Here is a 13662-nt window from a genome sequence, read left to right as displayed (position 1 = left end):
TACTTACTATATAAAGGATGAAATAACATATTACGTCTTTAATTATGCAATCCTTTATTAGACAATTATTATTCTAATGAAATAATACAACAATAAAATATACTTACATAAGAAAACAACATTCTGCAGGAGCGGTAACAAAATTATTTACTTGAAATTCAAAAGTTGCTTACTAGTATTATAAGAGCAATCGAGATTCAACTCTCAAGGCCGAGAACCTACAATAGAATGACAATAGATAGTTGCAACTTGCGAAGAAAAAATATATTCAAATTTTAATTTATTACTATTAGTATTTTATATAACTTTGCAAACAAGATCTTTACTTAGTCTATACTATAATAAATTGCTAACGAGTAATGAAAAGGACTAAAACATTATATTTTGTACCTGTATAATTATTGCCGAATTTAAACTGTGCTGTAAGTACTAGCCATAAAAATAATACATTGTTTTATCTGATTTAGGCAATCGTAAAATGATTTGTATGGGGGTGATAAGCATGTATCATAAATCTTCAACGTATCAATAAACCTTTTTAAAGCATCACCATAGTTTCCATCATCGAATGCTGCTTTCCCAAGCTTATTCAACATTTCTGTATCCTGAAAATACCGTAATAAACAGCCATGATAGTAATATTATATTAATAGTTCGTAACCTAACAGATTAACTTAGTTGTACGAACGAAACCGCACGAGTCACGAGTGTCACGAGTCACGAGTTCACGACTCTTGACTCCTGACTCATGACTCCTGTGTCACTCCTGAAACCTGACTCCTGACTCACGAGTCACGACTAATGCGTCACTTAAGGGGCTGTTTCATCATTTACTGATAAGTGTCGGATAGGTTATCCACAACTTATCTGATAGATAGATGTACTTTTTTCTTTCAGATAAGTTGTAGATAGTCTATCCGGAACTTATCAGGAAGTGGTGAAACCATAAAGTTAATATACCTAGCGGAATAGAGCAACAATCTCGAGCTGTCAAACGAAACCGAAATTGGTTTCATCTGTGTTTAAAAATATGTGTACGTATACACTTACACAAGCATGATTGAACATAATTTCTATGAAATTAAATTGTCAACGTGTGGCACGTGCCGACTGGAAGTCAAAAAAAGAGTGCTGCTGTCATGTATCACACATCTCTTTTTACCACGCAGTGTTACTGATAGTGATATCTCTCTTGCTCAGGCCTTTGTTTCTCTATTCCACTAGGCTATTAACTTTATGGGTGAAACAGGCCCTTATTTTCTAGAACTGAAGTTTAACAAGCCCGAATTTGACGTTTCACTTAAATTAAAGGTAAAATATTTTGGAGATATTTTTGGGGGATAAAAATTTTGAAGAATGGAATATTTTTTTAATAACAACCTTAAAGTGGCTCGGAACTTTGCCGCGAGTGACCGCAACGGACGAAAATTCAAACGAAATACCACTTTCTGACATAGGCTATAGGTTTCATTTTACTTAACCACTAGCTTTTACGCTGCCGCCGCGCCGGCGGCAGCATGGGTCGCCACGTAAATGTCAGTAGAAAATGATACCTATATTCTATGTTATAAAGAAGCATTTTATTTGATTTTTTACCGGTCGCGGTCGCTCGTGGCATAGATCCGAAAGCCACCTTTAAGATGGAAATGCCGCACAAAGCACTGTATGTCGCTATAGTCTTTTGAGTCGTACCAGCTGACAGTAGGCTGACAGATTATTATATTTGTTGTCATTGCATGTAATGAAAAAAAGAAAGATTGAAGCATTTAAAAACTGCCGGTCTGTTTGTTCCTGTTGAAGGTGTATTTTAGCGTTTTGGGCGCTTAGTAGAACATACCGCAAGAAATTTTAAATATTTTGATTTTTTGGGGAGTTTTTGTTGAAATTTAGTGGGTTTTGAACACTGACCTCTATAATAATACACTGAACAGGCTATGCCGTGCAAAATGACAGCTTTTTCTTATGCCGATTTGAAACGGTGAGCGTACTGTGAACTAATTTATATAGAAAATGACAACCGCCATTTGCAAAATAGTAGTTCCAAGTTCACTCACTACTGCTTTCACATAGCAATCAGCGCCAATATGGCGACTTTGAAATAGGCATATTTTATTGATAGCGATCGCCTGTCCAGTGTATTATAGAGGTCAGTGGTTTTGAAGTTGTTTTAGGGGGAAAACGTTTTGAATAGTTGGCAACACTGCTTGACAGTTGACAACCTGACACCCGTGACCCGTCAGCTGGTGACACTGGCTATTCCTTAAGGGAGCCCATTTCTAAAGAAGAAGAAGAACACTCGTCACTGGCAATAGTTTTATGCTAGTCGGTAGTCGCCATAAAAAATAAAAAAAAAATAAAAGAAGAAGAAGAAGACAGATCATTCAATTTGTTTTACGATTTGTTTGTTGTTGTTTTTGAATAAACATAAAATAGTGATATTATTTAAACGTATTTAATCTTAACTCGTTTAAATCTTCAATAATTTAGTATAGTAAGTATTAATCTACGACATCAAATCCTATAAACAAAAAAAAATTCTTGCGGTTGTTTTATGGTTATGTGTGTAATAAGTATTATATTATATCCCCTACCAGTTACTAAACATTAAAATCAGTAATTCAATACACGTGGTGTTTTACATAATGTTTAAAAACAATCAAGTAAAATGTCTTTATTTTTCAAACAACTTCATATAAGTAATATAGGTACAAATCAAGCAATGCTATAGTTTCCCATCGCCAGCATACTCCGCCGCATGTCTTGAACACAATCGTAGTAGGAACGGTACGGCGGAGCTAGAGTTTTATCATACAACTCAAGCATTTCCGTAAACTTCTTAATAGCTTCACTGTACTTTCCTCCGTCCATCGCTGATCGACCGAGTCTGTACATCATCTCTGTGTCCTGTTAAATATAAAACTAAGTCAATTTATTTTCAATAATTATCTTTAAGTGCAAAAAGAACACTGAATACCATAGTAACAATTTGGTATTCTTTTGGGGACAGTCCTTCGATTTTTATAAGGTCTTGTGTGATACCATTGCAGCATTGATGGTATTGTCATAATGTATAGGGTTTTTTGCTTCTGGGTTGTGTTCCAGTAAGTTTTTAACCATTTCTATGAGCTATTAAACTCTTTGATTGCCATTGTATAATACCACAGAATACATAATATTAGTACAAGTAATATTAATAATACTAGGAATTTTAGTGTTGCAGTCAGAAACTCCTGGTATTATTAATTGTATTTTTAAAATATTTAAATAAGAAACAAACAAGTATAAATCTTAAGCATGTTGCATGAAATCTATCTTTGTTTATTCCTTACTAATAAAGCAATGTATAGACCTCATAACTATAGTCAGTTATGCATTAAATTACAGTGGCAATCAAGAAGTCAACTATAATCAGCAAAACTACACTAAAACAAAATATGCCAGTATCAGCATATTTTCATTTGCAAAAACGTGTCCTCAACTGTTTTGATGAAGATCAAAAATAATTTTAATAATTGAAATAAGTCTTACGATAATTCTTTTCTGCATAAATATTTTATATTACACTTTTATATTGCAGGTTCATGTGACCTGCCACAAATAATATTATGACATTATGGCTGATGAAGAAGGTTTGTAATTTGTAAAATTAATTAACAAAAGTACTCAATATTATTGTTTTGTGTGTGTTGATAGTTTGTATGTGTATACTGTGATGTGAATTCTTTGTTACATATTATCAATGGAGTCTAATTCATTTATCATTTAATCAAATAAAAAACTCTATTTTCAGTTGTAGAGGAAGAACCTGATATAGTACATGTTGGCAGTGGCGAGAGTGAGTCAGGCTTGAGTCCAATAGAACCCGCCAAACCTATTGCTCCAACTAAATATGATGTCAGACCTAGCCTTGGAGAAAAGTAAGTATATTTACATAATAAAGTGGTAAGAATTACAATACAAGCACATTTTGTCCCAAAAGCACATTGCTTCACACCAAGACATAAATCGGCGCTACACAGCTTTTCATCGCTCTTGCAATGAACTCAATGTGCAAAATGCATTATTGATCATAGGTGACTAGCAAATTAATTTCAATTATGTGAAAATAAAGCTGCAGATACTAAAATATTTAAATTATTTGTCATTGTTGTTTCTGAATTTTACTCATTAATATTATTGTTAGATTTCAGAAGGAGAACGTCTGGGAGATCATAGTGCTGACGATGTCGGAGCAGCTATCGGGCCGGCAGTACCGCGCGGACGAGGCGCCCAAGTGGGCCAAATCCATATCTAACGCCGTGCGACAGAGGGTCCAGGAACTTGACATGAAAAGGTTAATATTATATTGTGAAACTTTAAAAATACCATATAATTTATTATGTTCTGTAAAATCCATACTCAAATTATAAACGCGAAAGTGTTTTTTACGCTTAAACTGCTCCAGATACTTTGAGTCAAGTCATGTTATCATATTATTATTGTGTTTGAAAACAAATGAGTATTTCAGTAACACTATAATGTTTAAATTACATGTAATAATTTAGTATATTTTTTAATTAAGTATGTTAAATTTAGCTTTTGTGAATTTTACTCTTACTTGTATTAAAATTGTCGGTCTAAATCATAAAGTTAGCTAGTTTACCTAGCGGAATAGAGCAACAATCTGGAGCTGTCAAACGAAACCTCATCATTAATCTGTGTGTAAAAATATGTGTACGTACACACTTACACAAGCATTATTGAACATGATTTCTATGAGATTAAATTGTCAACGTGCGGCACGTGCTTACTGGAGTCTGGACGTCGAAAAAAGAGTGCTGCTGTCATGTATCACACTACTCTTTTTACCCCGCAGTGTTATTTATAGTGACTTCTCTCTTGCTCAGGCCTTTGTTTCTCTATTCCGCTAGGTATATTAACTTTATGGTCTAAATAATAACACATAATTTGTAATTTTTTCAGGTACAAGATTTTAGTTCAAACTACAATAGTAGAGATGAAGGGCGCGGGAATCAAGTCGGTGCAGCGGTGTATCTGGGACCCCGAGACTGACAGCTACGCGGATGACCTCTATAGGAACGACTCTATATGCTGTTATACCGTTGTCTATGGCACTTATATGTACTAGTCGGGGAATTACCAAATTTTAATGTGTGGGGGAGTTTTTACTTAGGTTTAATTTTATGGGGATTATCTACACCGTCTTCTAGATTCTAGAATGTGTGATTACTGATTTTTTACAAGATATGTTTCACGCAAACATAACAGAAAATACAAGAAAGGTGGTACAAAGTCTGGTACTCATACTAAAATTTTTTACGCCACAGACAGAAATGATATTTATTTTTAAAACTTCACAGTTCACACAATAGTGTTTTACAAATTACACTTTTTTATATATTTTATTCAGTAACGGAACTGTGCAGTTCTATCGTAACCTATGTAGCAAGGTGTTATAATTTAGTGTATTTTTTTATTTTATAGTAGGTAGGTATCTAAATGAATTCACTCACGTCGCAAACACAAAATTGGCATTAAAACACGTACCTAGTACCTAATGCACAATGTAAATTACGTAATTCGTAAAAATAAAACGAGATGTTTTAAGTTCACAAAATAAATGAGGAGTGCCTTAAATTTAAAATTGGTTTTCTTTAAAGTTAAGTTTCAAATAGTTAATCAAAATATGATGGTTTAAAAATGCCTGATACCACAGGGCCGGATTTAAACTTTTGCCGCCAGAATTGCCGCTCTATTATTGAAATATCACTAAAAGTTATGTAGTTATGAATCGAATTTACTGAATTATCCAATAAATAATATAATTATGAATAAGTAAAAAAAAATTGTATTGAGAAATTTTGATTAAAAGGTAACCTCCTACATTAAAAAAAATTCCATCGAGTTATTGCAGGACCGAAGTTGATTATAAAATATAAACTATCAAGTATCAACGAGTATTGTCTCTACATGTTCGTTTGTTCACACTTGTATTGGTCCAAGATGGACCAACACAGAGAGATAGGCATCATACAGCTCGCTAATTATACGCAATGCCTTTACAACATTTTTCATCGATATAACGTATACATCGATAAAACGACGTTTGCCGGGTCAGTTAGGATAATGTAATTTTTCCAATAATATAATTTATAGTGTCGGTAAATACGATGTTTGTGTATTATGTTAGTGTCAATTTGTGCGGCATTATGTCATATAGTGATCTGCGATGTTTGTGCAGCTCATTGTCGACGCGGTCATAATTTCTCGCGTGGAAATATTGAACGCGCAAATTGATACGTTTTAGCTGTGACGTCCATTCCGTGTTGCGATTCTGAAACATAATCTTAAATCTTTTTTATCAACAGTAGCTTACATTAAACATTTTCAGATTCAAATCTGGATACGACCTTTTGGAATGGAATGGAACTATAAAAATGTTAGCAACCAATAGCAAAGTGTTTTAGAAAGCACGTGATCGTGAGTGACGAATAAAATCATTCGCGTTACGCAACTCCAAAATATCGTATCTTAATAAAATTAAAATCTATAATAATATATTATATTATAACTGTAATAATCTTTATCTCTTGTATGGTTTGTTCAGAAATAATTCACCCCTATGAGTTTGATATTTTTTCATCTTAGAAGTGAAAAATCTCTGAAATGACTTGAGGCAAGTCATGTTTAGGTACATAAACTGACCAATTTAGGCAGGCACCGAGTTAGCATGATATTTTGACCAGACATATTATTATTACACAGATACTGTATAATTTTATGCAACTGTATAATATGCATATCCCCATTCCCCTATAAATAAAAAGATCCGTACTGTCATACAAAAACGTTATACAATGTTTTGTCCTTGTCTGCCAACTTTCTAATTATACAACAAAATACATAATATTGTCTATACCAGGGGTTCCCAATCTTTTTCAGCCTGTAGCGCAGTTACACGTGGCAATATTTTGCCACGGCCCCTTACTCTAATAGAAAAATATACATAAATAAACACCTTTAATGATTATAGTTAGGTTAAGCAGGTAATTAATGATAATTAACAAAATATATTTTATCATCTACCTGCTTTACATAATTAATATTATACTTAATTTAATTTTATAATACTTGTGGTTTCGGATAATGAAAGAGGATCGACTCACGGCGCCCCTCTTGCCTTTCCATGGCGCGCCAGTGCGCCGCGGCGCACACTTTGGGAACCCCTGGTCAGATTTTTCATAAGCTATGTGTTTATAAAGAATAAAAAATTAATAATTTTTGTAAAAATATTATAAATAGTATTGCAAACAAATGGCAAGAAATCGTTTTCTTAATTTTTAATTTTTATAGATAAAAGTACTAGATAATATACTTAGTAGGGACGTCAACATGATCCAGGGGAGGGCAGCTGACCCCCCCTGCCCCCCCCTCGGTACGCCCATGTTCAGGGACCACCTCCTGTGGTCCGTGAACCACCGGTTAAGAACCACTGTTCTATAGCACCTACATATTGGTCAGTGTGGATCTTGCGAATTTGCCTTATATGTAACCAAAAACCTGTCTTTTTACTTTTTTCACTAGCGCTTTTGATTGGCGAACATCGATATTATAATATTAACCATATCGAACCAATTAAATAACGCTATAAAATGATAAAGAAGGATGGGCATATCGTACCCACCACTGTAGCACATTGAGACATAATATACCAAATAATATAATATTTCATTTGATATATTATGTGTGGATGTGCTACAGCTTGGGTACGGGTCCAATACAAAATGCCCTTTGTCCTTTCTCTCAAAGACCTTAGAAAATGAGCATAATTAAACTTACTTGTAAAGACTTGAGTCCCTTCAGTATGTTAGTGTACTGGTTGCACAGGCCGCACTTGATCATGAACTCGTTGCAGTCGTAAGGCACAGGGATGACGTTCGGGCAGGGCTTGTCGGAGTTGCATCTGGAAAGTGAGGTTATGGAATTTTCTGGAAGTTTAGTTTTGATTTGTTGGTGCTATGGTACTGTCGACGTGGTTTAGGGCTACATGATACATCACACTAATATATTTAAGGGGAAAGTAGTGATAGATCACGTAAAACTCCTTAATAGATTTTGATGTATTATTAGGCATGAAAGTAGTTTTTTTTTTATGAAATAAGGGGGCAAACGAGCAAACGGGTCACCTGATGGAAAGCAACTTCCGTCGCCCATGGACACTCGCAGCATCAGAAGAGCTGCAGGTGCGTTGCCGGCCTTTTAAGAGGTAATAAGGGTAATAGGGGAGGGTAGGGATAAGAAGGGAAGGGAATAGGGGAGGGTAGGGAAGGGAATAGGGTAGGGGATCGGGCCACCGGTAAACTCACTCACTCGGCGAAACACAGCGTAAGAGCTGTTTCACGCTGGTTTTCTGTGAGAACGTGGTATTTCTCCGGTCGAGCCGGCCCATTCGTGCCGAAGCATGGCTCTCCCACGTATAAGCATGGCTCTCCCACGTATAGTCCCGGTATCCCAGTATCCCAGTTTAGGCTTCGCATTAAGATGAAGGCTACTTAAAAGATCTTTTGGTTTCAGAAAAAAGCTAGTATTAATGTGACAAAGATTTCTTGAGCTCACATCTATTAAATGTTTACTCACTTGAACCTCATGTAATTTTCCGTCATCTGCTCATACATGGGCCAATTTTCTTCGCAAGGTTTGCACTTGCAGTCAAACCAGTACTGACTCCTCAGGTCAGCTTGTCTCTGCTCCTTTGAAACTGTAGTGAAGATGGGTCCGTAGTTTTCTGCCACCTCCTCGCCCTTCTTGATATTTTTTGCTGCGCGGACGATTACGTAAGGTCCCCAGAAATATCTGGAATGTAATGAATGGTGGTAAGATAGACACCAAAGTACGTAAGAGGACTTGATGATTATTGGTATTTGTGGAATAAATTTGACTCCAGTTTATTCGAATCACTTATTGAGCCCTAGCACAATCTTTGCAACAGACATTGTTGCTATACAGTTTCGGAATCTCTTTCGCTTTTGCGCTACTACCACGAAGCTTAAACAAAGCTTAGCTTCATGGCTACTACAGACTATTCCTTACTGTTGGCATGTGCGATATGTTAAATATGCACTGTATATCGTACATCCAATTTCTGAATATTTCAAATACCGTACCTTACCACACCTGGATCACAGGAGTGATTGAACAAAGCCAACGTGGGGAACACGGCACCGGCAAGGAACACGGACTTCCCGTTGTGTTTGATAATGTTCTGACCAGGCTTTGGCCTTGGACACTGCAACTCGAAAACTTCATGGGCATTGAATTGAAGAACTTGAAGGTTTTTCAGGAGCAAGCTTCCGAAGAAGGCTACGTCTTCCTTATATTCTTCTGCAGTAGCCATGGTCCTTAAATTGTCTGCTTCTAGCGGCTTTTCTCTGGGTTTTCCATCGAAGTATCCGCTAAGTTCCAATAGTTTCAGCAGAAATACTGCCATTTGTGTTCTATGTAAGAAGTCCTGTTTGGTCCTTTTGTCTTCGTGTGCCACTAGATTGTAAATGTTTCTGTAGTCCTCACTCTTGTAGGTGCCGTTAGGTTTTTTGTCCAATTCGCTTTGAATCTTCTTGAAATATTCTTTGCTGTTCTGTGTTATCATCCTCAATGATATGCTGCATGTAACAGAGCAGCCCGATTTCCATAATATTGGTAGAATATGGCATTCGTATGCGTGGTAAGTTTTCAATGCTGCATCCAGGCACTTTTCGCTGCAGAAAATAACGTTTGGACAATTTGGGCAAGCCAAAGGAATGGGGCATCTGAAAAGAAAAAGTAAATTCCATTAGGTATGAACTTTAGAAGCTAGGAATATCAGAAATGTAATATTAAAGAAGTTGATTCATATGCAGATGGCGAACCTAAGAAATTTGGCCGTGTTGTCAAACCCATCCGATCGGTCATAACATTGAATCGACATAAGTCGAACACATAACGTAGGTCCGTCAACTGCCTAGGAATCCATTTCCTCGATGGTACATACGGGAATCAGACTTATTACATCGTTTTCGCTGTACAACATTTGTTTATCCCAATGCACTATCACTTACTTCATAAAACAGTTTTGGCAATGCGTCTTAGCATACTCCGGAAGAAGGACGGCACTTTGAGGTTTTTCAATCAATATGGTCTCGCCCGCGGTAATATCTCGGGCTGCTGTAGCGTATCTTCCTTTAGTATCGTCCTGGTCAATTTGAATTGCTGCCGAAGCGGCAGGGTATTGTTTATTTATTGCGCACTGTAATTTGGGCTTGGGTGGTGTCTTCTTCAAGCGTTCTGGATCTTTCGGTTGACCGGCCAACACGAGACCTTTGTTTAAAACCTCCAGCATCAGCTTCGCGTCTGTTCTCATTTTTTGTCTTTTCTCTTTGTTTAGATTCGTAGCTTCATCTAAGGCGCTTATTGTGTCCCTGAAAAGTTGTTCTCTATGAGTCTAGCTAATTCGTCCAATGGAATTTACACTTCTAAGCCTGTTTCACTACTTCCTGATAAGTGCCGGATAGGCTATCCACAACTTATCTGATATATACTCCATACTCTATCTGTCAGATGAAAGTCAGTGGAACAGCTCCTTAGACTAACTAAATATTTTAAATATATTCTACTATCAAACACTTACTGAAAAGCTTTGACGGCTTCCTGGTTTCTCTGTAAAACAAGCAGACATCTCGCTTTTCTCTCCAGAACCTTGTATCTCAGATGTCGTGGATAGGCGAGGGATAGGCATCTCTTGATGTCATCCAGAGCATCTTCGTACTGCTCCAGATGGTTTAAAGCTGCTGACCGGTTTGCATACACTATAGCGAGTTCATCACCTGGAAAATGTAATTGTTATTACAATAAGTAATAACAATTATTATAATACTAAAAAAAAAAAAAAAAAAAAGGTAAGCGGCGGCCTCATGTAGACGTTCTTAAAGTGTTAACTTTGTTAACCTAGTAGAAATAAATATTTTCATTTCATTTTCATGTTCATTTAATTTCATTTCTAGATGATGCCTGCAACTCCGTTGCGCCAAAACTAGTTTATCGCGCGGGAGCCGTACTTTTTTCGCCAAATCTTGCATCAATTTGGCTGTTGTCTTTTAAATAACATCTAAATCGGTTTAGCCGTTTGGGTGTGAAAAGGAAACAGACGGACACGGGACTGGTCTGTCACAGACAGACCAGTACATTTTTGCTTTTATAATATTAAGTTTCCATCTTTGGTTGAGTGTTGATCAAACTTCCCTCAACCGAAAATAATTTAATGACTAAATTGTAATCTGGCGTGATTGTTTACCTACTTAAGGTTTTAATGCTACTAAATATTAATTATACTCGTTTGAGAGCGAGTTTATAATAAATAATTGTTTAAAAGTTTTAATAATAATTGACCATATTATTTTATATTTCTATTTTCTGCAGGTATTTTCAAAATATTAAGTACTTTTATTATATTTATTCTGAAATACTACAAATCGTACTGCAATGTCTTACGAAGATTTTATTTTATGAATTTGTATTTCTGAGGCTATTTTAGATATTTATTAAAGTACTTACTGTCTTTCTTCGGCACATACATCAAACTCCGCGTGTACAGCTGCAGGGATTTCACCCAATCCCCCTTCTGCACCGCCTGATTCCCTTCATCCTTCAACCGAAGAGCCTTCTCCAGGTCCTTCCGCACGGAAATCTCGTCACTATTCACATCACTCGACAGATCATAATCGCGTACAGCCGGCAAGCCGTGTAAATATGATACCCTACTCGCGTTACTCTCTAGGTTAGCGAAATTGTTCCGCGTAACGTCGTCGACCTCGCTGGTGATTTTTTCGTGAAACTTTTTAAAGAATCCGACGCTGTCTGCTGACATTTTTGCTGTAGTAACGCTGTTCTGGTCGAGTTTTCACTAGCAAGGGCGAGGAAAGCGTGAACCGATTCTATTTATAAGTTCGGGCGGCCGATCGTTCTAGTTCGGGACTTCCAAACATTTCTCTCGTATATTCTATATATAGTTTGTAACACTTACGGAAATGCAGAGCCGGATATGTGATATTTTGGCAAGCATTTCTTTCACAATAATTATAGTTTAATTAATAGGGTTTCTAAAGTTAGTTCATGACTATAGATGGATATAGAGCTAATCTCGTCAGCCTGCTTTGCATCGAAAACATGTTGTTCTAAGTTTTCTTTAATACAAATCAGCATAGATCTAAATATATTAATCCATATGCTAATGCTCTTTATACATACAAGACACAGCACCACTTGCATAACAATGTATTGAAGACGCAAATAAGCGATTATCTAGCGCTCCTGGGCCTGGCATAATGATGATGATTTAATATGCACCTAATAAGGCTCGTGTAAGTATACATAATGTTAGTATATGACTGTACCGTGGTGATACAACTACAAAGTCAATGGGGTCTTTAATGATTAAGGTCCACTTGCGAAGATCCAAGTTAAGGTTAATACCGGGTTAATACCGGGTTAAATAGTGCGTTGTCTCTTACATTCTTCATATATTTTACGAAAGAGTAACGTTTAATCCGGGGTTAACTTTAACCCACATCTGCGCAAGTGGGCCTGAGCAAGCATGCTTTTTTGTTGCCTTATTTTTTCTACATCCTCCATCTCATTGTCTTAAATTTTATATCTTCAAAGTTCTTTTTTCAACACTTTGCCCTTTCAACCCACGCGGACGCAACAAAATATTAGAACATAAAAAGAGCGCAACGATTGCAAACTTTTTATGTTTGCATTTTTCGTCGTACTGTCTGTTTGAGAAACAATTTTGTCAAAACTACCTCTACATATAGGGTTTAGCAATTTTCAAACCCCGGCAGTCCTTAATAAAAAATGAAAAATCGTCAAAGTGCGAGCTGGAGACAGATATACAGTCGGACTGACATCTTTAAGTAATAAGGTCCCGTTTTTACCCTTCGGGTACGGAACCCTAAAAATAATAAAAAAAGCATGGAGATAAAATGCCTACTACTTGTAATGAGCGAACATCATAAACAATGTCATAACCAAGGCGGTAGTATGCGTTCTGCGTGCGTCCCCGACGCGCGGCGCATACGCAGGCCGTAGCGGCCAGCGACAAGGTAACATCCAGCGGAAGAGGTGAAGATCGGTCAGGACCTGAGGGAAAGGATGTGCAGTAAATTATGATAATTTGATTTAACATTCCTTTAAGCGTTCTCATTCTTTAGCGACATCGTTTATTATTATTATTTGGGATATAGAAATGTACCGCGTCGCGCTAATGTATGAAAACGTGTATCTTTTTTTTTTGTGTAGACCAGAGATTCCTAAACTCCTACTGGATCAAAATCGATTCAGCTGTTTTCGGGTTTCAGCGAGACTAACAATATTTCTATTCATTTTTATTTATATAGATGTAAGTACAGGACAGCTGATTTCTAAAAATACTCACATTTCTGCCATATTAGACCTATGAGAATACAGTTTCTTGTAGTCAGTGCCCACAATTTCAAAAGTTCAAATTTAAAAACCCGGTGGTCTAGGTAAAAAGCCAATACGTGTATTTCCACTACCAAGCTCACCAATACAGAATACTCAACTCAACAGCTGCTCACTGCTCATATTTAACTTGAATTAATATAAACA

The 13662-nt window shown here is 36.5% G+C and overlaps 2 protein-coding genes across 3 annotated transcripts; one reads left to right on the top strand and one right to left on the bottom strand.

Annotated features, from left to right (window-relative positions):
* Positions 1 to 366: 366 nt before the first annotated feature.
* LOC121729929 (SET and MYND domain-containing protein 4) lies at positions 367 to 12014 on the bottom strand. Of its 2 annotated transcripts, none has more exons than XM_042118652.1 (7): positions 11587 to 12014; positions 10664 to 10859; positions 10095 to 10454; positions 9165 to 9806; positions 8638 to 8853; positions 7840 to 7963; positions 367 to 605 (listed from the first exon to the last, which is right to left on the bottom strand). In XM_042118652.1, exons 1-7 carry the CDS (start codon positions 11897 to 11899, stop codon positions 411 to 413), a joined length of 2046 nt encoding a protein of 681 aa, XP_041974586.1. In that variant the 5' UTR covers positions 11900 to 12014; the 3' UTR covers positions 367 to 410. The 2 variants fall into 2 exon arrangements, with proteins under 2 accessions (XP_041974586.1, XP_041974587.1); XM_042118653.1 differs by lacking the exon at positions 367 to 605 and adding an exon at positions 2657 to 2904 and having other exon boundaries at positions 11587 to 12011.
* Positions 2386 to 5637, top strand: LOC121729933 (dynein light chain Tctex-type protein 2B-like). The gene is made up of 5 exons (XM_042118656.1): positions 2386 to 2491; positions 3578 to 3629; positions 3791 to 3917; positions 4184 to 4333; positions 4963 to 5637. Exons 2-5 carry the CDS (start codon positions 3614 to 3616, stop codon positions 5126 to 5128), a joined length of 459 nt encoding a protein of 152 aa, XP_041974590.1. The 5' UTR covers positions 2386 to 2491; positions 3578 to 3613; the 3' UTR covers positions 5129 to 5637.
* Positions 12015 to 13662: the final 1648 nt, after the last annotated feature.

The sequence above is a fragment of the Aricia agestis genome, chromosome 8 (genome assembly GCF_905147365.1).
Source record: "Aricia agestis chromosome 8, ilAriAges1.1, whole genome shotgun sequence".
In the NCBI taxonomy this organism is placed as follows: Eukaryota; Metazoa; Arthropoda; class Insecta; order Lepidoptera; family Lycaenidae; genus Aricia; species Aricia agestis.
The sequence above is the reverse complement of the archived record's forward strand: the minus strand, read 5'-3'. Positions and strand labels throughout refer to the sequence as shown.